Consider the following 23718-nt stretch of genomic DNA (forward strand, 5'->3'; position numbering starts at 1 on the left):
ACCCTGCAGTTCCGTCATTGGACGCACGGGGGCGGGCTTTTCTATTTTCACCGAGTTCAGAGGTCATTGTGTCGGAAGCACATGACCTCACTGTGCAAATTTTCCCTACATGTGCACACGGGCTGCAGTGTATTGATGAAAAAAAAAAGTTTAAATCCGAGTTTAATATCGTTGTTATTGGTTTAGAACAGTCCAGTACAACATGGCGGACGTCATCAAGCTGCCGAGTGATGGGGACCCAGGATCGGCTAAAAAGAGAGCCCGTCCGAATACGGTTGACCCGGGGGAAGAGGAGCAGAAACGGCAGAGAAACGTGAAGCAGCTGGCGGTACTGGGGGCGAAGAACAGCTCGGTGAAGCTGTTGGAGGAGCTGGTGTTCGGGGCGGAGGAGGAGCTGCTGGAGAGACTAACGGAGGTAGAACCCTCCGGCCAGACCCGGTCCTGCTGCTACGGTCACGTTTGTTAGCTAGTGTTGTTAGCTAGTGTTGTTAGCCAGTGTTGTTAGCCAGTGTTGTTAGCCAGTGTTGTTAGCTAGTGTTGTTAGCCAGTGTTGTTAGCCAGTGTTGTTAGCCAGTGTTGTTAGCCAGTGTTGTTAGCTAGTGTGAGTTTGAGTTTATTATCAAGTGTGACTTTGTTTTTTTCACTTTGAGTTTATGTTTGAGTTTGTCAGTGTTGTGTTTGTTAGCTTGTGTTAGCTTGGGTTTGTCACCGTCAGTGGTAGTTGTGTTTGTTTTCTAGTGTTGGCGTGCTGACAAACTAAATGTAATTTTCAAAATGAAAACCTAAAGGTTAAAGTTCATTGTCGTTTGCATTGATACATGAAGAACTGAAATTAAATTTTTAATCAAAATGCCCCCAAAAATGCTAAAATCAGCACAAGTCACCCAGCAGCTGTTAGCAACAGTCTTCATGTCAAGTGTAGTCAGTTTAATGTTTCAATTAGGAAATATTAAATCATTTGTGACCTGAATCCCAAATGGATAAATATTTCCCTGTTTATTCCATAAAACATGTTAGAACAGCAAACAAGACATTTGAGGATGCCGTTTTGTAAATAAACACAAGTTAAAATTATTGTCTCATCTAGTCTGTGACATCACCACCTGAATGTGTGAGCAAACTGGTCTTTAATGTGACTTCATTTCCTGTCATTGAACAGGAGGTTGAAGATCAGACTGCAACTTTATTGGTCGAGGACGATGAGGAGTCGGGCCAATCAGAAGACGAGAGTGAAGCTCACGTGCAGCATCAGCCAGCCAGGCGAGCTGCCTGGGTGGATGAAGACGACGAGCTGGAAGAAGAGTACGTGAGTGAAGCCGCTGATGGCGATGAAGGTTTGTGGGTTCATGACCAGAATGAACCCACGCAGCTCCTGAGTGAGGTGTCATGATGATGGCGTTTACAGTGTTACTCCACACAAAACTGTGACATTGTGAACGTCAAGGCTGAGAGGTCTTTTTTAATTTATACTTTGGGAGCATTCAAGATCAACACGTCCCTGGCGCCACCCGCCGTATCCACCATGTTTGTGTCGCCCAAAGATTTCATTTGTCAGTTTTGCTCTCTTATAAAATAATAGGTGTGCTATGTGACGGTGTTTCAGCGTACTTCAGTGACGAACAAAATAAGTAGAGCTTGATGGTTGTGGTTCCAGTGTGGGCGGAGCTTAACAAATCTGCTGGCCAGTGGTTACAGCCCCGTTATTTTTGTGTGCGTCAGAGTGGACATGAAGCATCGTTACCGTAGAGACCTGATGAAAGGAGATGCCGAGGCCACCATGTCCAAACAGAAACTACAGCAGCGGATGAGGGAGCAGTGAGTATATGCATGTGCGCGCGCGCACACACACACACACACACACACACACACACCTACTTACCTGTCTGCTGGTGTGTTACAGGTTCCAGAAGTCGATGGGAGGAGCTCCGTCGTGGGCTGACAGCAGCTTGACAAAGAAGAAGAGGAAGACAGCAGGTAGAAATGCGCAAGTCTGATTCTCTGACTCCAGGTAAACGTCGTCTCACTCCATGTCTCGTGTGTTTATGTGAATGAAGATGACGATGATGAGGACGAGGAGGAAGATGACCTGCTGAGGAGGACAGGGACCTTCGTGGCGTCTGCAGACAGTCTGTCCAGTGGCATCCTCAGAGTGAGTGTTGGCATGGTTAAGTCAGCTTAGCGAGGAAAAGCAGCTTGTTAATAAACGTGAGCTCGCAACAGACCTGACAACTCACGAGTGCCTCACTGTGGCGCTCGCTAGCATGCTAGCTCCTCATGTAGCATGTTTGTTTACTGGTTTAGCATTTAGCATATCTCCTCTTTTGCCCCCCACACGCCATCCCCTCTTGATGTTGTCCTCCTGCTTCAGATAAAGAAGTGTCTCCACGCCAACAACGCACGTCCATCAGAGGACAGGCTGACCACCGTCCAGTTCCATCCCTCTGCTCAGGTCATCATGACGGCTGGCCTTGACCAATCAGTGTCACTCTTCCAGGTACGTAAGACAACTGTCAGGAGTTCAAGCCACACGTGTGTGTGTGTGTGTTCATGTTGGTGGTGGTGGTGGGGGGGGGGGGGGGGGGGGGGCTGCAGGCATGAGTGTGTTTGACCCTGTGGGTGTGTTTGACTCCACAGGTTGATGGAAAGACGAACGCTAAGATCCAGAGCATCCACCTGGAGAAGTTCCCCGTCCACAAAGCCCAGTTCAGCCGCGATGGCGAGACTGTGATTGCGACCAGCCTGAAGAATAAGATGTTCTACTTGTATGACATGATGGAGGGGCGCATCACACCTGTCCACTCAGTCCGAGGTCAGAGTTCAACACTCTCATGTGGTAGTTTGTCACTTTCTGGTCCAGGATTTAAAATGATGACTCATCCTGCATATGGAGACTCGACTCATGTTTTGAAACTCCTCCGTGACCATAAATGTCATGGAGCACCAGCGCTATGAGTGAGCTAGCATGGTTGTCCTAACTCCTGCTAACTCTGGGCGAAGAGGAAACATCCTGTTGCTGTACAGTGATGTCACCCCTCTCACCCCTGTCCTCCTCAAACTGTTTTCAGTTCTAAACAAATGTGCGCAGGAGTGTGTTAGGGTGTTTGTTGCAGACTCCGCCCACCAACATCAGAACACACTCTGTTCAACAGGCTGCGTTTTATTTAAGACCTGTGTTGACCTGTTTGTTGTCGGATGGTTGTTTTTTTGTGTGTGTGTGTGTGTGTGTGTGTGTGTGTGTGTGCGCGCGCGCAGGACTGAATGAAGCCAGGGTGAAGGAGTTCTCGGTGTGTCCTGATGGAGGAAATCTACTGCTGACTGGAACCAACGGATACCTTCACCTGCTCACACTCAAGGTGAGTCAGGGTCCATCGCACCGGTGCTTCAGTGGAGCTCCTCACAAAGCTGCTGCGGCCAAAGGTTCATCAGTCAGAGTGAAGAATTTGAACGTAACTTTAATTGTTGGAAGTCTAAGGTGTGTGTGTGTGTGTGTGTGTGTGTGTGTGTGTGTGTGTGTGCACGCGTGCAGACGAAGGAGGTGGTCCGCAGTATGAAGATGAACGGGAATGCCAGTGGTGTCGCTTTTAGTCCAGACGGCAACAAAGTCTTCGCCAACTCAGGTAAGGCGACCACATGAAGACTGTGTGTGACATCATTAATCAACTTCATTTCAGTCATGTGACTCACACTGTGTGTGTGTGTGTGTGTGTGTGTGTGTGTGTGTGTGTGTGTGTGTGTGTGTGTGTGTGTGTGTTCAGAGGAGGGTGAGGTGTATTTGTGGGACTTGCGCAACAGTCGGTGTCTTAACAGGTTTCCAGATGACGGCTGCGTGAGGGCGACCTCCATCGCCACTTCACCTAACGGGCAGTACTTGGCCTGCGGGTAAGACACACCCACATGTCATCCCACACTCTGATTGGATGATGGCTGACTACTTACTGCCTGAGAAAATTGGGACAACGTATGAATACGTGACTTTTCAGGCCTTGACGACAAGTTAGATTTTTTAAATGCTGATTTTCTGAATGGAGCTCTGATCAGATTGACGACAGGAAGCTTGGCCTGGTCTCACATTTGCATCTTGTGGTGGTTCTTCCTCGTCCGTCTGTCCCGGTCGGACGGAGATACAAGGAAACTACAGCAGTGAATGTTTGCTAATGATTGACTCGGGATGTTTCTGCTCTTCCAGATCTCAAGCAGGCGTGGTCAACATCTACTCTCAGGAGGCGTGTCTAAACTCAGCCAATCCCAGGCCTCTGAAAGCTGTGATGAACCTGCTGACCTCTGCCACCTCCCTGACCTTTAATCCCACCTCTGAGATCCTGGCCATTGCCTCCCGCGCTGAGGATGAGGCCATTCGACTGGTGAGGATGGCCATGACGGTGGCAGTGATGACTGTGATGAACACTCTGATGTAACTGTGATGTCATCGTGTCTCTCAGGTGCACCTACCCAGTCTCACCGTCTTCTCCAACTTTCCCCTCTACAAGAGGAAGATCATTTATCGAGTCAGCTGCCTCGACTTCTCTCCTCACAGCGGCTTCTTCTCATTGGCTAACAACAAGGGACACGCACCCTTATTCAGGTCAGCCAGCCAATCACAGCCTTGCATGTGCACATTTAACAGCGTCATCAAGGAGGTAAACTACTTCAGAAGCTCACCCACCAACCGACCCTCTGGACGTGGTGGCACTCGTCATCTCAGTGTTGCCGTGCTAGCATGTTATCTTTCTAACAGATGAAGCAGGAAGTGGCGTCCTTCTTTGATTGTAGGATGGAGGCTGAGCTGTGAGCCTCATGACTGCAAATGCTGACTGACACTTTGTGTGTGTGTTCGTGTTCAGGTTGCTGCATTACAAGAACTTCTGAGGACGACAGAGTCGATCAGCGCCTTCGCTTCTTTGAGCATCAGACAGCAGCAGCTGTTCCTGCTTTCATCATCCAAACAATCGCAAACGTCTCCAGCTGGTTGAAACAGACGAGCGTTGACGGGGCGTCTCAGGAGGACCGGAGGACAGGAGGCCTGTAGCTGTCGGAGCAAAAAACCCACAAAACATCAGGCAGAAACCACCTGAGTGTCACAATCCAATGACTGTCAGATGGGGGGGGGGGGGGTCTGTTTGTGTGTCGGACTGTAAATAAAGAAAATACATTCATGCGAGTGGTTCTTCTATCAAACCCGTGACTCAGAGCAGGAAGAGACTGGGCTTAGTTTAGTGCCAAGTCAAGATCGGGGAGAAGCTGCTAGCTTAGCAAAACAACCAGCTGGCAGAAACTTCTGATTCTGCTTCAAGACTCAGAACTCAATTTGAGTTTGTGTTCTTATGTAAACTGGAGTGATCACCTTAGGTTTGTTTTTTTTGTTTTTTTTAATCATCAAGCATTTTATTGACGAATACACAAAACAGTCAGGACGTAAACGCCAACTCCATCCTCCCCCAATAAAAAATGGCTGAACCTCAATCTAAGCTGAGTTTATCAGAGGATGCTTCAGTTACTTGACTGTGACGCCAAAAGTCTAAACCAGCAAGCCTGTTTTATTCTGAATGCTGAAGTGGAACGTTCAAAGGTAAACATCTTCTCTTTGGGTGAAGCCTGTTGATGCTACGCTAGGCTAGGCTACCTACCGTATGGTACTGGCATGTGGTTAAACAACAGGTTAAGAAGCTGAGTGAACTGTCCAATCACATGGCAGAGAGCCGAACAGGTATCACCAGCTGGCTCCGCCCTTGTCCTGCCAGGAATGCCCTCCATCCTGTCTGTCCTCATGAGACAGCAACTCCTGGGAGTCTCCGCCTACTGGCTGACATCATCAGCAGTAAGAAACCTGAGTTTCAGGCTCTTTGACAAACAGGTCGACTGACAGGTAAGAAACTTCTAACAATCGGATGTTAAACTACTTCTTTTTTTTTTAAATTTTAGCACCAACTTTAGATTCTGTCTTCATTTCGATGTTAACTCACTGAAGGAAGAAACGTGTTTGAGGAAAAGATTTGATTTGTTACAGTTGAGCCCAACCAGAGACTCACGCCAGGCCTGCCACCTGGTGCCTTCCTCACTTCAGCTTTCTTCGTCACGCTTGCTTTTCCCATTTTCATTTCTGTAGAACTTTTAGCAGATTGAACATTGTAGGGAGATGAAATTACATCTGAGAGTCTGCAGGTTCGTCTTTGTCCAGGGTGAAACAACTGAGGAGGTGAGAGGTGCCTGAACCAAAAGTAAACCTTGCGTTTGTTCCTTTTCGGTCAACTCTGCAGCCGTTTACGTGAGAGAATTACAAAGGTGATTGTCAAAGTGTCTGGTCTTCGTGAGGTCATCTGTTTGTGTCGTGCTCATTCTTTTTGTTGTGGTTGCTAAATTGTGACAAAAAATATAGCTAATTATTGCATCCCATTGTACGCAGATTAATTTGCAAGAAATTACCCCCCAAAAATAGCTTTTTTAGAAAAAATTATTTCCAAATGCTGAAATTCTACGTTGCACTGATGAGATGGGATTTGTAGGGTTTGGAAATGAAACTAATCCGTTCCGCTGACGATCCTCAAGAATCTCCAGACCTCCCTGGGAGAACACCTGGCCCAATGTCAATTTCAGCACAAAGATGGAAGACATGAAGAAACGTGCTGCTCAAGAGTCTTGGCGGGTACTCACAAGATGGGCGGGGCTTCAGGTGCATCCCCTATGATGGAGAACTAATGACTGGAGTGTTTGGTGTTCACGTTAAACAAACCAGTTCAGTTCTGACTGGTAAACAGACGTCTGTACACGTCTGTGTTTTGTGGGGACTCAGAACCTGGCAGTCTGCTGCTTTGTGGGGACACCTGTCTGCTGCTCAGAGAGAATTGACAATATGTCAACAGTTGAAATTGAAATAAGATTACATGTAGGTGCAGTTCAGAGTTGTTGTTGTTGTTGTTGTTGTTGCAGTAAATATCTTGATCACAAAAGGAGGTTGTTGCTGTGATTGACTGAATTCTACACACTCAGTGCCAACAACTTGAGTATTGTGAGGCCAGAGTGACAAAGCAACAGCTAATAAAACATTCTAAAGACCAAAATAGACCAAGACCTAGAAAGTTAACTTCTTAACATCAAGTAAGTAAGGCCAGCAAAAGCAACCAACGGACACTGAATGTCTCACGTCAGTCTTTCTTGATGTTTTTCTTGTAAATCAACTTGCCCCTCGCCAGCGAGGCTTCGGCTTGTTTTAGATCTTACTAAGTGAACAGATCCTCAGAGTCAGGGATATCCTCAGCTCGGCTCCTGAGAACAAGAAGAACTCCCAATCCTCTCGTTAAGCTGTTCCACCAATCAGCTGCTCTCTGAGGAGGCACCACCCCCTCTCCCACCTGCTCACACCTGCTCAGGTGGAGGTGTGCCGGCAGCAGTCAGAAAAGGTTTGAAAGAAACGTTTGATCTTTGTGATGTAAGAAGTCATCTGTGTCTCCGAGTGCGGGAGCTGGAGAACTGAAAACGCCTCAGTGAGTGTTTGCAGGATTGTCGATGATGCCATTAAACCGTTGCCCGCCATGATCCAGAACCTTCGGAGGTAAAATATTCATCATTGGTGACTTGTGGTAATCAAGATGGAGACATCAAAGACACCATGGTCAGAATGATCTGGTGACCACCGTGATGTTTGATTACAAAGCATCAGGTGACCTGTTTCACTCCCAGCTGAAGGACATTTGACATCGATCAGTCACACTTAAGTTGTCAAGCGTTTTGTTCTGACTCGTTAAAATTGTGAGTCACTCGAGTCTCTCTTGTGTCCTGCAGCAGCATGACGATGGCGGCGGCCCCGGAACTCTTCTCGGAGCAGGAGCTCACCTGCTCCATCTGTCTGGACCTGTTCAATGACCCAGTGTCCACACCCTGCGGACACAACTTCTGCCAGGTGACATTCACGTATCTCCATATTCTTCCAGCTGCCATTCAGTCATTGCCACTGTGCGCAGATGTTGTTTCCCTCAAATCAAACGCACCTCACGCACATCCCTTTATAGAAATGTTACCGGTCCAACAGTGCGTAATTTCACAAAATTTGATTAAACAGATGGCCGGATCCTCAATGTTCTACTAACGCTTCTGAATGTTTTTGATCACAGTCACTTTTGAACAGCCTGCTGATGTCATCACGCCTTCTGTCCTGCAGGCGTGCATTGGAGGTTACTGGGCGTCCAGCGCTGTCTGTACCTGTCCCCTCTGCAAGCGTCAGTTTGAAGAGCGACCTCAGCTCAGCATCAACAAAGTCTTTGCCCTGATCGCCGACAAATACAAGCTGGCCCGTTATGGTGCTGCTGGGTTACCGATGCCGGTCGGGGACGGGACACCAGTGGTGGCGGGTGCCATGGCAACCAGTACTGACAGTAGCAACCCTTTTGTGAGGGCAGTGGGCGAGGATGTGGTGTGGTGTGACGTTTGCACGGGTGTCAAACAGCCGGCTGTCAGCTCCTGCCTCACCTGCACAGCCTCCTACTGCACTGAGCATTTGCAGCCGCATCACAACACACCCTTCTACGCCAAACACCCACTGATGGACCCCCAGGAGGCCCTCAGGGGCCGCACCTGCTCCATACACCACCGCCTGCTGGAGGTGAGAGGAGGATGTTTGGTATGGCCAGGAAACATGTGGAGACATATGCAGACAGGAAGTGACTTAAGCAATTTTTTTTTGGGGACATTAAAGGGAGTAATGTGTAGGGACAGTTGACAATATTAACACCAAAATGTCCCCACATACATAGAAACATGTTGTTGAGTGTCTTCTTCACGATGTGCTGATGTGTTTACTTGCGCAGGTGTACTGTCGGACGTGTCAGCACTGCATCTGTGCCATCTGTGTCCTGGAGGACCATCGGACACACAAGACTGTCTCCGTCCAGACAGAGCGAGTCAGCAAACAGGTAGAGAGGACAGAAACATTTAGCCATGTGTGACTCCTTGACCTTCTGAGACAAGAATGAAGCACCTCGTGTCTCCGCCCTCTTGCATGATCAGAAACAGGTAGCGAGGATGGAGCAGGAGATCCTGAACCGCATCAAGGAGAAAGGGCTTCATTTGACGCAGCTGAAGAGGAAGCTGGAGGGTGTCAAGGTCAGATGTCTCACTCTTCTGTCTTCTGTCACTTTTGTGACTCATTTGACCCTCGTGGACCTCTTGGGGTTCCACGATCCAACTTTGAGACCCTTTTCAAGAGCTGTGAAATGTTGATGTGACCCCACTGTGGTTCTTCAGAACTATGCAGATGGTGAGCGGGGGGAGGTGGAACGCCTACTGGATGATGTCTCTGGCTCTCTGGACAGAATCCGGACTCAGGTGGTGGGCGGGATCCAGAACCAGCTTGATGACGTGATGTCTAAGGGGGAGGGGCTGGTGAGCAATCTGGAGACGGAGCTCAGCCAGCTGATGGAACATCGGGCCACTTTGGAGGTCCAGGCCAGCAGTCAAGATCACATCAGCTTCTTGCAGGTGAGAACGCAGGAAGTGATGTCACTGTGTTGGTGAAGTTTCAGCCTTTTAGAGGTTTGTCAGACTCACTGCTTAGTCTTCACCAGAGTTTCCAGGATGCCGCCGCTCCTCTGGCGGAGGATCTGCAGGATGACGCAGACGATGACTTGACCCTCCACTTCCAGCTGGCAGACGCCAAGAGTGCTTTGGCTGAGGTGAAGGAGAAGATGGACGAGATCCGGATGGGGGCGGGGCGCACCAGAGGGTCCACAGGGTCCTGTGAGTCACCGCAGCACATTAGGGCGCATTTTTAACCTCCACTTTGATCCAATATTGACAGGTAGGAAGGCGTGTCTGTGTATGACTTACAGGGACTGGAGGTGTGTGTGTCTGTGTATGACTGACAGGGACTGGAGGTGTGTGTGTCTATGTGTGATTGACAGCAGCAGCAGAGGGAGCGTGTTCAGGAGGGATTGATAACAGAAAGTGGGGTGGAAATGTGGCATGACACAAAATAAAGGCGAATGACGCCTCTCCGTCCTGTTAGTCTGCCGCCGTTCTTGTCGCTAGCCCTGCGTCTCTGTTTGAGGAGATCTGGGAATAATGTACTGAATAGAAGTTGAACTCTGCTGCTGACGGGCGGTGTTGTGTGCTGCAGTTTCGTCAGGGGAGGTGCCGCTAGCGGAGAGCTTGCTCAGTCTGAGGCGAAGCAGCGCCAGTCTGAAAAAGAGCCAGTGGTCCCTGAGAGGTGAGATGTCACATGACCCAACCAGATACATGTGGACTTTTATTTTGAAAGAGCGACCCACTTGTTTCCTGTCATCCTCCAGATATGAAGAAGCACAAACCCATCACAGGTACGTCTGTCAGTCATCATCAGCTGATCTTTAAATTGTTGTTGACATGTCGTTGTGATGTTATATTTGTGTTCCAGGTCACAAGAAAGCGCGCGTCTATTTGGGTGAGTTGCCTCAACATTGTGACCTTTGACCTTATCTGCTGACCCTCTTTGCTTAAAGCTAGCTACATCTGATCATTTAGGGCTAGGGCCTATGCTAGCGTACAGCTGTTACCCTTCCATCTTAAGTGTACAAAATACTAACAAGCTCATTCAAAGGACTATAAATACTGAATGCTAGCTTATTAGCATGACTACAGCTAACATAAAGATGAGTCATGTTTGATACCTTCCTCAGCAGTTACAGAATTTACAACATGATAGCGATTTTGCAAAGTTTGCATTCATGATTTGACAGGTCTGTTGCCACGACAACAGCATTTTAAAATTGCAAGGTCGAGCGTTCTGAGCGTTGACTACAGGTGTGACTTCAGGTCTGTTGATATCGACTGCAGGAAGTCTGACGCGGCGTTGACTTCTCTGCGCCGCGTCAGACTTTCAGCTTTGTTTTGTGCTTCATTCATGTCATTAATGTCTGTTTCCAGACGACGTGATTTTGAACCCGGTGACGGCGTACCCCTTCCTCATCCTGTCCGAGGACAGGAAGCAGGTGAAGCGAGGAGAGAAGCTGCAGTTCTATAGAAACAGTCAGCATCGATTCGACGTCTGGTCCTGCGTCATCGCCAAGGAGGGCTACAGCTCTGGACGCCACTATTGGGAGGTCAGATGCCGTTACATGAAGGATGACGGTTTTCGTACCGCACGCATGTTCTGACCATGTGACCTGAATGTGTGCAGGTTTTTGTCGGCGAGAATAAGGACTGGAAGCTGGGCGTGGTCAGCGAGTCGGCTCAGAGGAAGGGTCTGTTTGACATGAGTCCTTCCAACGGATATCATGCCATCTGGTGGAGCGGCAGCCAGCTACGGGCGCTCACCACACCGCCGCTCACAAAGGTGCGGTGTCACGCCGTTGTTCACATACGACTGAGGGGTTTCTACAAAGGCCAGCAATTCCCTCCAGAGTTGCTGGGCGAAATTTCTGTGTCAATTTTTATTTTTGATTTGATGACTAAAGTAATGTTTTCTCATTTAAAAAAAAAAATAAAAATGAAGAACTTTGGCTACATTTTCATCCTTAAGTTCAAGTAACAGCTGAGTTTGTTTTGAATATTTTTTTTAATCCATTTTCAAATTGAAATCATGGAACTCGACACTCATTTTAAAATGACAAACAAATTGAAAAGTTATACTTTGCCGTCATGTCCGTCCTCCTTGGACCAATCAACCTTGGATTTATTAAAATTAGAACTCCAGCTTCTTCTTTTTTTTGTTCCATTTTTAATTGAAGTTGAAACTCAAAATGTCGTCAAAAAGAGGATGTAGAAGGAATCTTTCATTTGAGAATCGCAGTGAAATCCAATTTTTAAACCAGAACTTTTAATTTAATATATCAATAATATGGGAAACTTTGATGTTGGAAGTGAAGTGGTGACCAAAATTCCTTGGAATAGTAAATTATCACCTAAGTGACGAGCCACGTTTCTAAAATTGTCATGACTGTAAACAGTGGTGATGTGTTGCTGGGCCTTCAGGTGAAGACGTCGCCGAAGCTCCGCCAGGTGGGCGTGTTCCTGGACGTGGAGGAGGGCCAGGTGTCATTCTACAACGTTAAGTCAGGCTCGGAGATCTACAGCTTCAGCAGCCCGTCTGAGTTCACCGAGAGAATGTTCCCTTTACTGGGCACCGGCGACAAAGAAGTGCCGCTGATCCTGATGACCTCACAGCACAACCTAGCCTGAGGGGTGGGGCAAAGTCTAGGGTCATGTGACTTCAAGGACTCCTGTCAGCTGGCCTTCATCACGGATATGAAACGTCCTTTGCAAGATTGATTTCATGTTCAGTTTTCTTTGTCGAGACACAACAAGAAACTGAATCTGTTATTTTTTTTTTTTTTAGATTAAACATTAAAGAAGCGGAGACGATGATGTGACACGGAACATTTCTTGTTCAGGTGCATGTTAACTTGCTCATAAGGATACAAATATGGCGCGACGTGAAAACCTGTTGCTAACGATTGTTAGCAGGATGCTACATCACATCTGGCTGACATCCCTACCAGATATTGACATTGGGTTGGATTACATCAGGTTGGGGTCGAGATGGTTAGATTATACAGATCATTAAAAGCAAGACCGCCAAAATGCAAACACACCCTGCTGGAGTGGAGCCATTTACTTGGGAAATGTCATGTGGCTGTTCCCACGTCTCTGTTCGTGAGTCTGGACAGGTACATGGGACTTGGAGAAGCAGATAAGCTAACTGTTAGCTTTAGCACTAGCGTGTTATTAGTGACCAGATGTTCATGGGTATCTGTGGAAAGACCTCAGGTTAAATGAAAACTCATTCCTGCCAGGGGGATAAAAGAAATCAAGTCTAATTCAATAGGATGACCAGTTTGAGCTGTTTACTCTGTAATAAAACATGACGATTTGAACTATAACTTCACTCAGAAAATAAAGTTTCAGACAACAATACACACTCATGACACCATCAGTTTTCTAGTAATTTGTCTCATTTTGTCAAGAAAAGGAAATAAATGTAAAATGCGGTTGTTTTGAGTGAAATGTAAAGAGGTTACAGAAATACACAAATTGAATATTACCATCAGTGATGGCTTTTCAAAGTAAAAGTCATGGGATGGTCTTTAAATCATGCAATAGAATCTCAGCTTTATTCAGTCTTTTTAACAACTAACTTATCTTAACATCGAAATGATAAAACCAAACAATTTGCAGTTTTCATCAATAAAACAATGAGGTGGAAACATCTGAGGTCTCATCATTCTGATTCGTCCTCGTTCCTTCTGAACTGACAGGCTTCTGTAACGGAACTATAGAACCACAGAGTCATCGCCACGGCGGACGAAGCAGCTTCCTCCGGAGTCTGACGATGACAACGACCTCGTCGGCTGCTTGAAGATCTGCTGTAATGGATTGTTGGTTCTGAAGTGGAAACAACATAAACGTGACCAAAAAAAGAAAACAAACGAACAGCATGAGAATGAGCAGTTGCGTAGCATTCGTCCATTTTAGTCCTGAAAACGTTTCAATTGGCTGTTTGAGTTTGGACGTTTACATTCGACAGTTTTCAGACCAAACGTGACGTGAAAGTTGGTGACGTGAGCGAACTTGAACCTAAATCAGGAGGTGAGCGGTTCTCACCCCAGGGATGCTGAAGCAACAGGATTCGTTTGGTTGGTCACCATGACAACAAGTGAACTGAATGGAGTTCTGATCAGATCAGCTACAGGGAGTTGGAGTTTCAGCTTACAAGAATCTCAGAATTTCACATAATTGTGCCTTTACATAAACTTGGTGTTTCATCGTCACAGACAAAATGTCCGCTTTACGTTTGGTCAACACGAGCCGTGATGGAGCTTCCGTACAGCTGCTCGCCGTCGTCTCTCCAAACGTCCCAGACATTTACATTTGTCGTGCTCCAGGACCGGAGAGTTGCATCATTCGTGTCCAGGTTTCCCAAGATGTGTTGGATGGCTGCAGAGACACAAACGTCCAGTCAGTCCATTCTTCCTCCTGCTCATGAACATCTTGCCCCCGAGGCGCCCTGCACTCGTGCTGCTCAGTTCCTGCGCTGCTTCTCTTTCTGTTTCTCCAGTTTGTCCAGAGCTTTGCGTTCCTTCTCTACAGCCGTCTGGATGTCCTTTATACGACGCTTGAGAGCGCTGCGGTCTGACGAACTGAGCACGCCCAGACCCTGCAGAGGACGAGCAGGACAGCCAGTTAATGACACGTTCATGGATCCATGAACAGAAACTCGGCAGATTCCATCTTGTTCAATGTCTCTAAAATAAATGTCTAACTTTGTTCTAGCAGGTTCCACCTGCACCAATCCCGACTCAGAGGGTAAAGCAGAGGACAGCTCAGGTCCTCACTATGGTCCCCGCCTGGCTTTGGAGCAGCTGAAACCCTCAAATGTGCTAATCAGTGAACGTGCTAGGTGAAGTGCAACAGCTCATGCTAAACCTTGCCAGTGATAACTGAGGTTATAAATGACTGAGAGGAGGCCACATTCAGGCTGCTAGCTGCTGATGCTAAGCTAGCTAGCAGCTAGCTGCTGCTCACGCGTGAACTTCGCTCCTTTACATTGGACCTGTGCTACGTCCTCGTCTTCTGCATCACCTTCAGCCTGCTGCCGTCCAGCTGTAGCAGCTGCTGTCCATCCACGTCCCTTGCACTGAATTCTGGGACATATTGATCCATGTTGAGGCCTCGGAGCCACTGACACACCTGCTGGGTCGTCCAGGAGGACACGTGACAGGACGGCTCATCCCCAGGCTGAAGAGGACGGGAGCGGAAGGAGACAAAGGGAATATTTTGGTTCTTCAATAGTGGGCTCTGGTCCAGTTTTGTGTGTGTGTGTGTGTGTGTGTTACCTCATCGGAGGACTGCGACAGTGTTTGGTAGGGATGGGAAGACCTGGAGGAGGACAAGTCCACAGGAGGAGAAGTGGAGGACGACGTGTGAGGAGGAGAAAAGTCCTCACTGAGTGCCGACTCCTGCATTTTGGAGGAGGAGGCCTGCGGTCAGTCTTTATCTAATTATTATCATCATTGTTGTTGATGTTGTGATTATTTGTGTTGTTATCAATGCGATTGTTGACACGTCACACTGAGCGGGTGTTAGAGGGTTAAAGCATGACAGGAAACAAACTGATCAAACTCACCGGATGTTTTAAACTCCAAAGCCTTTAGATGGAATGTAACACACACACACACACACACACACACACACACACACACACACACACACACACACACACACTCCTACTAGAACCATTAGCCTTGTGCTGATGGAGGTCTAATGGAGCCGTTTCCTCTGTGGATGATGGTGACTAATAAACCCTGCTTGTGTGTGTGTGTGCGTGTGTGTGTGTGTGTGTGTGTGTGTGAGTGTGAGTGAGTGAGATCCATTGTTCCATCATGGTCACTGTAGATCCTGGCCTCTGACTGACTGCTTTACATTTGTTGGCATCATAACTAGAACAACGTCTCACAAAGACAATGAGCATCTCAATTTGATTTAATGACTTTTTTTTTTTTTAAATGACCAACATGGGCGGCTCGGTGGTGCAGTGGTCGGCACTGTGGCCTCACAGCGAGAAGGTTCCGGGTTCGAGTCCAGATTGGCGCACAGGATCTTTCTATGTGGAGTCTCCATGTTCTCCCCGTGTCTGTGTGGGTTCTCTCTGGTACTCCAGCTTCCTCCACAGTCCAAAGACATCAATTTGGGGACGAGGCTGATGGGTTCTCTAAATTGACCGTAGGTGTGAATGTGAGTGTGAATGGTTGTTCGTCTCTGTGTGTTGGCCCTGCGATGGACTGGCGACCTGTCCAGGGTGAACCCCGCCTCTCGCCCGTTGACGCTGGGATAGGCTCCACCCCCCACAACCCTTAATGTGTAGGAATAAGCGGAAGATGACGATGGAGGATGGAAATGACCAACATGAGATGATTTTTAAGCCCCGCCCCATATTGGCTCCTGACCAGTGAGGTTGCTGATTGGTCCAGTCCAGACCACAAGTGGGCACAGGAGGGGGGAGTCACATCCTCACATGGGATATTAACTTCCAGGAACATGATAATAAAGTGTGGAAAAGTGATAACTCGTGGGAACATAATAATAAGGTTAGGTAGTGCAGTAATAAACTGCGGGGACACGATGATAACATGGTAACTAATAATAAGGTGCGAACACAAGCGTCGCGCATGGGAACAGTAAGTGTGGGAACGTAATAAAATGTAGGCACTTCATAAAAACACGCTGAACATCTGAACAATGTATGGAACGTAACTACTAAGCATGGGAACGTCGCAATGTGATAGTGACAAGTGGCCAACGTACCTGTGAGTGGGACTTGCGGGGTCTTGGGGAGCCCAGTGGGGGGATCCTGGGGGAGCAGGGCGGCGTCCCAGATGAGGACAGCGATCCCCGTCCTTCAGAGAACCAGGAGAATGGGACAAAGGACCCAGAAGGCCGAGACGGACTCTCTGAAGGCTCCCTGGTTAAGCAGAGGTCAGAGGTCACAGAGACACACGACCAGGAGGAGGTTGATGGCGGTGATGAAGATCTGGACTCACCTGCTGCCCACTGACAGTCGGTTGGATTTGTCTTTCCTCACACGGATGTACGAACGCCGCAGCGTCACCCTGAAACACACGTTGATCATCAGTTGTTACCACCTCTCGCCACCTTCACGGGTATATCGACGGCGGCGTCTCACCCCAGATCCAGGAAACGCCTCTTGGTTTTCTTGTCGAAGATGACGGTGGGGCTGCTGGGATCAGCTGGGCTCGTGTCCCGACTTGTATCAGAGACAAGAACTAACACACACACACACGCGTACATGTCACCTTACATCAGACCCCCGAGGGCCAAAGACTCGTTCACAACTTTGAGTTCATTCTGAGTGAAACGATTCACAACGTATTTTGGTGAAAAAAAGTGATAAGACTGCAGAGGAGAGAGACTTGTTGCTTCAAGTCATTGTGTAAGTTGTGTGTTCAGGAGTGTCCAAGTGTATCTACAGGTGTGTGATCAGGTGTGTGTTCAGGAGTGTCCAAGTGTATCTACAGGTGTGTGATCAGGTGTGTGTTCAGGTATGTCCAAGTGTATGTACAGTTGTTTGACGTGTGTGTTCAGGTATGTCCAAGTGTATGTGCAGGTGTGTGCACCTTCACTGTCAGGCCTCTTGTTCCTCCTCATGTACACAGGTGAGCAGTCGGAAGAGGGGCAGGACTTGGATGGTGACCTGCTAGGTGTAACCAGAGCTTCCTGAGATGTGGCATTGGTCAGCTGGTGGTAGCGACCCCTCGGGGGAGCAGCCAATGAGGCGCCTCCATCTTCTGGAGAGCGACGCACCTGAAGAAAGAGGTAAACAGGAGGTGTGGGAGGGTGGTGTATTATTGATATTTTTTCATTTTTTTAACTCTTCCTCAGATGAGTTTTTCTGTGTCCCCACCACTGTCTGAAATGACCTCTGACCTCTGTCTGCCAGCAGGGTCACAGAAGAAAAGAGCACTCATGCTTCCTGAGCTCTGATTGGCCTCACCAGTGACGTGTCAAATGAGAAGGCGGGGCTTCGGGTTGAGAGCAGCGAATCAGGAGACGGAGAAGAGCCTCGTATGGCCAGGTGAAGAGGGGAGCGGGTAGAGTGTGACGGACTGTCCTGGTGTGTACACACACACACACACACACACACAGACAAGACAGACAGACAGACAGACAGACAGACAGACAGACAGACAGACAGACAGACAGACAGACAGACAGACAGACAGACAGACAGACAGACAGACAGACAGACAGACAGACACACACACACACATACTTGTTACATCACACGTTAATACATGAAGCTGTAAATAATTGCAGTCACTTAACTGATTCAACAATGAAATGCTAACTTCCTTAGCACAAACAAGTTTTTCACCTTCCTCTCCAAACTGTCGTCTCCCTCCGTTGAGCTCACGCTGTCACGGTAACGGGACCTGGAGGGGCGGTGCCTCCGGGCCTTGACAGACAGCTGAGCGCGGCCCTTCTGGATGCTGTTATCCAGCAGCTCCGTCTCTGGGATCGCCTCATTCAGGTCTGCAACACCACACAATCAGACATCATCCATCGAGCTGTCCTACCCAAGCATACCCTTGTCTGTCTATCTATCTATCTATCTATCTATCTATCATCTATCTATCCATCTATCTATCCATCTATCTATCATCTATCTATCCATCTATCTATCATCTATCTATCTATCCATCCATCTATCATCTATCTATCTATCTATCTATCTATCATCTGTCTATCATCTATGTATCCATCCGTCTATCTATCTATCTATCATCTGTCTATCTATCATCTATCATCTGTCTATCCATCTGTCTATCTATCATCTATCTATCATCTATGTATCCATCCATCTATCTATCTATCTATCTATCATCTATCTATCATCTATCCATCTATCTATCATCTATCTATCTATCTATGATCTATCTATCATCTGTCTATCTATCCATCTATCTATCCATCTATCTATCTATCTATCTATCCATCTATCTATCTATGATCTATCTATCTATCATCTATCTATCTATCTATCTATCTATCTATCCATCTATCTATCTATCTATCATCTATCTATCTATCTATCATCTATCTATCTATCCATCTATCTATCTATCTATCATCTATCTATCTATCTATCTATCTATGATCTATCTATCATCTGTCTATCTATCCATCTATCTATCTATCTATGATCTATCTATCATCTGTCTATCTATCTATCCATCTATCTATCTATCTATCTATCATCTATGTATCCATCCGTCTATCTATCTATCATCTATCTATCTATCCATCATCATGTCAATTTTTTTTTTAATTCAAGGAAAATTCCGGGGAACAGGCGTCAAAATAAATGGATAAAAAAAGAAAAGATAAAAAAAGAAGAAGAAGAACTCTTGAGAGTGCAGCCATGAATTCAAATGGACTCGCCTTATAAACAACATCATAACTCAGATGTAAAAACATAAAAATGTTCCCAACATTCCCAGATATCCAAGTATCTCTGGATCAGAAACATGGCTGAAAAGTTTGGCCCACAGTGATGGAGAAAGCTTCCTTGTTGTCTGCTGTTTTATTTTAAAGGAGCTGATAAATATATTTCTTGTTTTTTGGTGTCGTCAGTGACATAAACTCATTTTCTCTTCATGTTTTATTTTCAGGAACATGAACTCTAATTATCAAGATTATTATATCGTATCTTCTTCTTCTTCTTTTTTGACTGTGCCAACACATCAGCTTCTCCTCCCCCACAGCAGCTGACTGCAGCTTATTTCCCAGGGGGAGACAGGGGAGGGGGAGGTCAAGCTAATGGGAGGTGGGAGGTGGGGGGAGAGCTGTGGGAGGTTTCAGTGGTTGGAACATTAACGTGTCACAGATTCAATCAAGACGAGGGAGGATGGGGAGGAGAGACATTAGATGTCCACTGGGAGGAGGATGGGAGGATGGGGGGTGTGGTATGGGGGGGGGGGAGGTCAGAGAGACATTAGACGTGATTAGAAACTGGAGCGCGAAGAAGAAGAGCTTGAGAGAAACCGGCCTGACGTCTCTCGCTATCTAACCAGAATGTTTGTCCAACGTTATCACGGCGTTAAGATCCACACATCGATTCCTACAAGATTCCTGAGATGTGAGCGAGCTGGCGGCCGAACTTCAGATTCCTCGTGGCGTCCTGATGAAGACGCACCAGGCTTCCATGTGAAGGTGCTTCTCTTGGTCCCACCTCCTAATTATTTTTTGCGTGAGTGAGTTTTTCTTGCAATTTGAATAAATTCAAAGTGCCCAAGTTGTACAATTTCAAATTTCCCACAGTCGATGTGAACTCAAACACATCAGGGACGATAAAGACTTGAGTCCCCACAAAGCACATAGACGAGTTCACAGGCTCGGACGGAAAGAAAGCAATTAATCTGGACTGAATGTGTTGGAAAGGTGGCTGCCGTGACTCACCAAACACACTGTCGGCCTCCTCCAGGCTGGCAGACATGACTCAGCAATTACTGTTATCAGAGACAGGAAGTAGAAACATGACAATTAACCAAACAGAAGAAGAAGAATCGTTGCTATCGTGCAGTATGGTTGTGAACGTGTGATGTGGCGGGCGCTGCCTGCCTCGCCGTCATCATCATCATATGTATGAGACTCACAGTGAGGTGTTTCATAGGGAAACAGAGTCACTGTGTGTGTGTGTGTGTGTGTGTGTGTGTGTTTCGCCTTTGAACCCCACAACTGTGGTCACTCAACAGTCACTCAAAACATTAAACTCACTCATCCACTAAAAACCTGGTTTTGTTGAATTTTATTTTGTCAGTTGTACGTCACAAATAAGCGGGCAAAGGTCATGACATCAGTGATGTGGCGTCAGCGACCATGACGGCGACTCTTCGTCATGGCGGTGGCGGTTTGTAATCTGTTGAGCTGTTGTGAGTTGGAAAAGGTGATGGTGGGAGGTGAGGAGGGTGAGCGAAGCAAAAGCATGCAGGAGAGAGAGGAGTGGGCAGGTCGCCCAGGACGCCATCTGCTGCCTCACCCTGCAGCAAGCACACTGACCAATGATGTCATCACACAGAAGACAAACATTCAGACACGTCCTGGAAGAGAGCAGCTCATCTGATGTGTACAACCACAGACTGATGTTACATCACCATGGTTACCATTTGGTCACATTTAGGAGAACCCCCCCCCCCCCCCCATAGTTCAATATTCTTTAAAAAATACAAAACAATGTTTTTCATCTTTATGGTCTCATGTCCTACCTGTTGAAGGCAGGTAACCATGGTAACACCCAACAGATGATATAAGAAAAGTTGTCATGTAGCACTAAAGCTGGCGATGCGGTGCCTCTCATTGTCTCTGCTGTCGTAACGTCCACAGGTCATCCTGAAACATGTTTGCATGGCATTTCGGTGAAATTTTGTGGCTTGGTTGCCACGGTAACAGCAACAACTGCAATGTTTTTGTTGTTGTTTTTTTAACGTGCACGCAGGCTTTTCAGACCCTTGAGCTAAATATTAATTTGAGGCTGTTAATGGGAATCGTCAAACGCTCTCCTGCAACCTGTTACTTTTACTGAAGCGTTTATTGATACAACTTATGAGCCCTCGCGGCCCGACGGTGGCGCTGTGGCGCTGCGTGGCTGATGGATGACTTCAACTGGGGACTTGGTAGATGTTATGATTGGATTACCGCTAATTTCTGCTGCCATAAATTGGGGTTTCACTGGCACCTGCAGGAGGGCGGCAGCGGCGCCACCTTCAGTTATCGACCTTTCATTTACTCTGAAAAGCGTTGAGCTCATTGCTGCTTGCAGTCTTAACAGAGCTTTTTTCCTGCTGGTGAGCGTGAAGCACATTCAGACTGGGACTGACGAGTCAGGCTCTTCCTGTATCCTGTCCTACGCTGACCAGTGGCAGCACTCTAGTCCAGCCTGTTGTTTACTGAATTTAATTGTAGGCCACACCCATCTAAGTCGTTTTACACAGCACAGCAAAAATAAACAAATACTAAATGAACTTTTTAGAAATCATCTGGTCGTCCCAAAATGTGATGATCCACAGATCCTCATGAAGAAAAGTAATCAAAAGTATTTCAATGCTGCATAACATTTTTAAAAGAACGACTTCCTGTAGATGACAACACAAACAGGAAGTGATTCATGTTACAGCAACACAACCCATTAACACAAATCTTGTAGCGCGGTGATGTCGAACCACTTAGTTATTGGTCAGATGATCTGATGTCACACCTCACCATATGATGTCACACCTTGTCATGTGGTGTCACACCTTGCAATGTGATGTCACACTTTGTCATGTGATGTCACACCTCGCAATGTGATGTCACACCTTGTCATGTGATGTCACAACTTGCAATGTGATGTCACACTTTGTCATGTGATGTCACAACTTGCAATGTGATGTCACAACTTGCAATGTGATGTCACAACTTGCAATGTGATGTCACAACTTGCAATGTGATGTCACACCTCACTCCTTGTAACGTGTCAGTCAGTGTTGTTTTTGATGCATTAGACTGGAGGGATCTGTTAGCTGCTCTTCAGACTGGGTGGAGACAGACACACACACACACACACACACAGATCACAAACGAGCAGAGCTGGTAAATGCAGCATCGGACTGACTGACTGATGGAGGTGAACAGATGAAAGGGTGGAGGAGACAGACAGAAGGATGAACTCACCTTTCTGCCTCTTTGACGGTTGTCATGGCACGTCAGTCTCTTTCTGAGTGGACCGCGACTCCCAAGGTTCCAAGGGGCTTCGGCTGCCAGGAAAGCATCTGGGCTGCAGCCGGAGGATTGTGGGCGCTGTAGTCCTCTTCCACCGGGACACCCAGGCTCGTCTGAGGCAGAGAGAGCGAACGCTGGATCACCGCGACTCAGCAGAATACTGCAGCTTCCATCCGAGAGGGCGGGGGAGGGGAGGGAGGTAGGTGGGGTGATGGAGGAGGAGGAGAGAAACAAGATTGGATGAAAGGGAGCAGGCAGAATGAAAGAGAGGAGAGAGAGAGAGACGAAGGCGCCAGTGGAGAGAAGCAGTGACCTGAACTCAAACGTGAAATATATAAACACGGAGTTGGAAAACAAACAGGAAAAATGAAAATGACGAAATAATAAAACAAAGACAAGCAGGCGGTTCGTTGTCCCCGGACCTCGGTAGGCGGAGCCTAAAAAATGATAAAATGCCACTGTCCAAGACAAATGAAGGCAGCAGATCTGTGGGTTGACGGACGTTTCTCGCCGCCCGTTGTGTCCATCCCTCCATCCGCCCTCCTTGGAGGTTCTGACATGTTTACATTTTTTTTTGTTAGGTTTTTTTTTTTTTTCCTCCAAAAGTCAGAGGTGTGAGAAGGATTCCTCGAATGCATCCTTTCACCAGTCACAGTGGCGTTCGTGGTCAGAGGATCCAAGAATTTAGACCCTTTGGTTCTGGATTAGGAAACAAAGAGTCCACAGCAGGACTCAACAGGGTCCAGCTGGAGCCACGTCCCACTCAACAAGTGTCAAGTGTTGTTTTGATTTCAAAGTCACAGGAGAAGAACAACATGCAGCAGAAACCATAGTTAGCACACGGGCTACCTCAGAAGCTAATCAGCCAATCAGAAGGAGGCACGGAACACCCCTGCTAGGGTATGTTGATGAACCTGAACTGGTTTTAACTGGATGGGTTAGTCCGGTGAACTCTGAGGTCACAGTGAAAAGATCCAGCTGGGATGTACGGACTGATGTGTTGATCGCCGATGAAGCGCTGACTTATGTTGTAAATGTATGCAAATAAGACACCGGATGGAGAAATACGTGACATCAGCAGACAGCTGGAACCTCTGTTGGAGTACCTGTCACGATCCCTCTCACGATCCCTGTCTCGTGTTGTGTTGTGTTGTGTTGTCAGTGTCCTGTCTTCTGGTGCGCCTCCCTGTGATTACTTCGTGTCTCACCTGGGTGATTACACCACCTGTGCCTCGTTTCCCTCGTGTATTTAACCTCTGTGTTTCCCCTTGTCCCCTTGGTTGTCGAAGTATATGTCGACGTCAAGAGTTTGTTTGTTTCCCGAGCCCCAAGCCTCCAGTCACTGGTTTCCCTCCTAACTTCTGTAAATAAACATCTTTTTGTGAGCTCCCTTCATCCCCATCTGCTATTGGGTCTACTCCCCCACCACATCTCATGACAGTACCTCTACTATAATTCAGAAAAGTTTTCTGAATCTGAAAA

The 23718-nt window shown here is 47.2% G+C and overlaps 3 protein-coding genes across 14 annotated transcripts; 2 read left to right on the plus strand and 1 right to left on the minus strand.

Annotated features, from left to right (window-relative positions):
* Window positions 1-55: 55 nt before the first annotated feature.
* utp18 (UTP18 small subunit processome component) lies at window positions 56-5105 on the plus strand. The gene is made up of 13 exons (XM_086184296.1): window positions 56-415; window positions 1160-1302; window positions 1720-1815; window positions 1901-1974; window positions 2055-2149; window positions 2369-2494; window positions 2635-2809; window positions 3253-3353; window positions 3527-3617; window positions 3756-3879; window positions 4187-4361; window positions 4440-4582; window positions 4842-5105. The coding sequence occupies exons 1-13, from the start codon at window positions 203-205 to the stop codon at window positions 4864-4866; spliced, it is 1581 nt and encodes a 526-aa protein (XP_086040422.1). The 5' UTR covers window positions 56-202; the 3' UTR covers window positions 4867-5105.
* Window positions 5106-5818: 713 nt separating this feature from the next.
* btr30 (bloodthirsty-related gene family, member 30) lies at window positions 5819-13148 on the plus strand. 6 transcript variants are annotated; one of them, XM_086184293.1, is made up of 13 exons: window positions 5819-5863; window positions 7777-7894; window positions 8153-8593; window positions 8799-8903; window positions 8998-9093; window positions 9235-9468; window positions 9555-9726; window positions 10106-10195; window positions 10278-10304; window positions 10382-10408; window positions 10891-11066; window positions 11144-11299; window positions 11938-13148. In XM_086184293.1, exons 2-13 carry the CDS (start codon window positions 7781-7783, stop codon window positions 12142-12144), a joined length of 1845 nt encoding a protein of 614 aa, XP_086040419.1. In that variant the 5' UTR covers window positions 5819-5863; window positions 7777-7780; the 3' UTR covers window positions 12145-13148. The 6 variants fall into 6 exon arrangements, with proteins under 6 accessions (XP_086040419.1, XP_086040417.1, XP_086040420.1 ...); XM_086184291.1 differs by lacking the exon at window positions 5819-5863 and adding an exon at window positions 5903-7546 and having other exon boundaries at window positions 7780-7894; XM_086184294.1 differs by lacking the exon at window positions 5819-5863 and adding an exon at window positions 5903-7478 and having other exon boundaries at window positions 7780-7894.
* On the minus strand, window positions 12834-23642 carry samd14 (sterile alpha motif domain containing 14). 7 transcript variants are annotated; one of them, XM_086184302.1, is made up of 13 exons: window positions 23343-23640; window positions 22189-22349; window positions 20745-20868; window positions 19939-19988; window positions 17855-18012; window positions 17474-17590; window positions 17097-17283; window positions 16646-16745; window positions 16503-16571; window positions 16267-16423; window positions 14799-14921; window positions 14545-14700; window positions 12835-14119 (listed from the first exon to the last, which is right to left on the minus strand). In XM_086184302.1, the coding sequence occupies exons 4-13, from the start codon at window positions 19973-19975 to the stop codon at window positions 13985-13987; spliced, it is 1239 nt and encodes a 412-aa protein (XP_086040428.1). In that variant the 5' UTR covers window positions 19976-19988; window positions 20745-20868; window positions 22189-22349; window positions 23343-23640; the 3' UTR covers window positions 12835-13984. The 7 variants fall into 7 exon arrangements, with proteins under 7 accessions (XP_086040429.1, XP_086040428.1, XP_086040423.1 ...); XM_086184303.1 differs by lacking the exon at window positions 20745-20868 and having other exon boundaries at window positions 12834-14119; window positions 14653-14700; window positions 23343-23642; XM_086184297.1 differs by lacking the exon at window positions 20745-20868 and having other exon boundaries at window positions 23343-23638.
* Between the last annotated feature and the right edge of the window lie 76 nt (window positions 23643-23718).

Source organism: Aulostomus chinensis, chromosome 18, assembly GCF_037954235.1.
Source record: "Aulostomus chinensis isolate RoL2024-O1b breed Wild chromosome 18, RoL_Achi_v1.0, whole genome shotgun sequence".
NCBI lineage: Eukaryota > Metazoa > Chordata > Actinopteri > Syngnathiformes > Aulostomidae > Aulostomus > Aulostomus chinensis.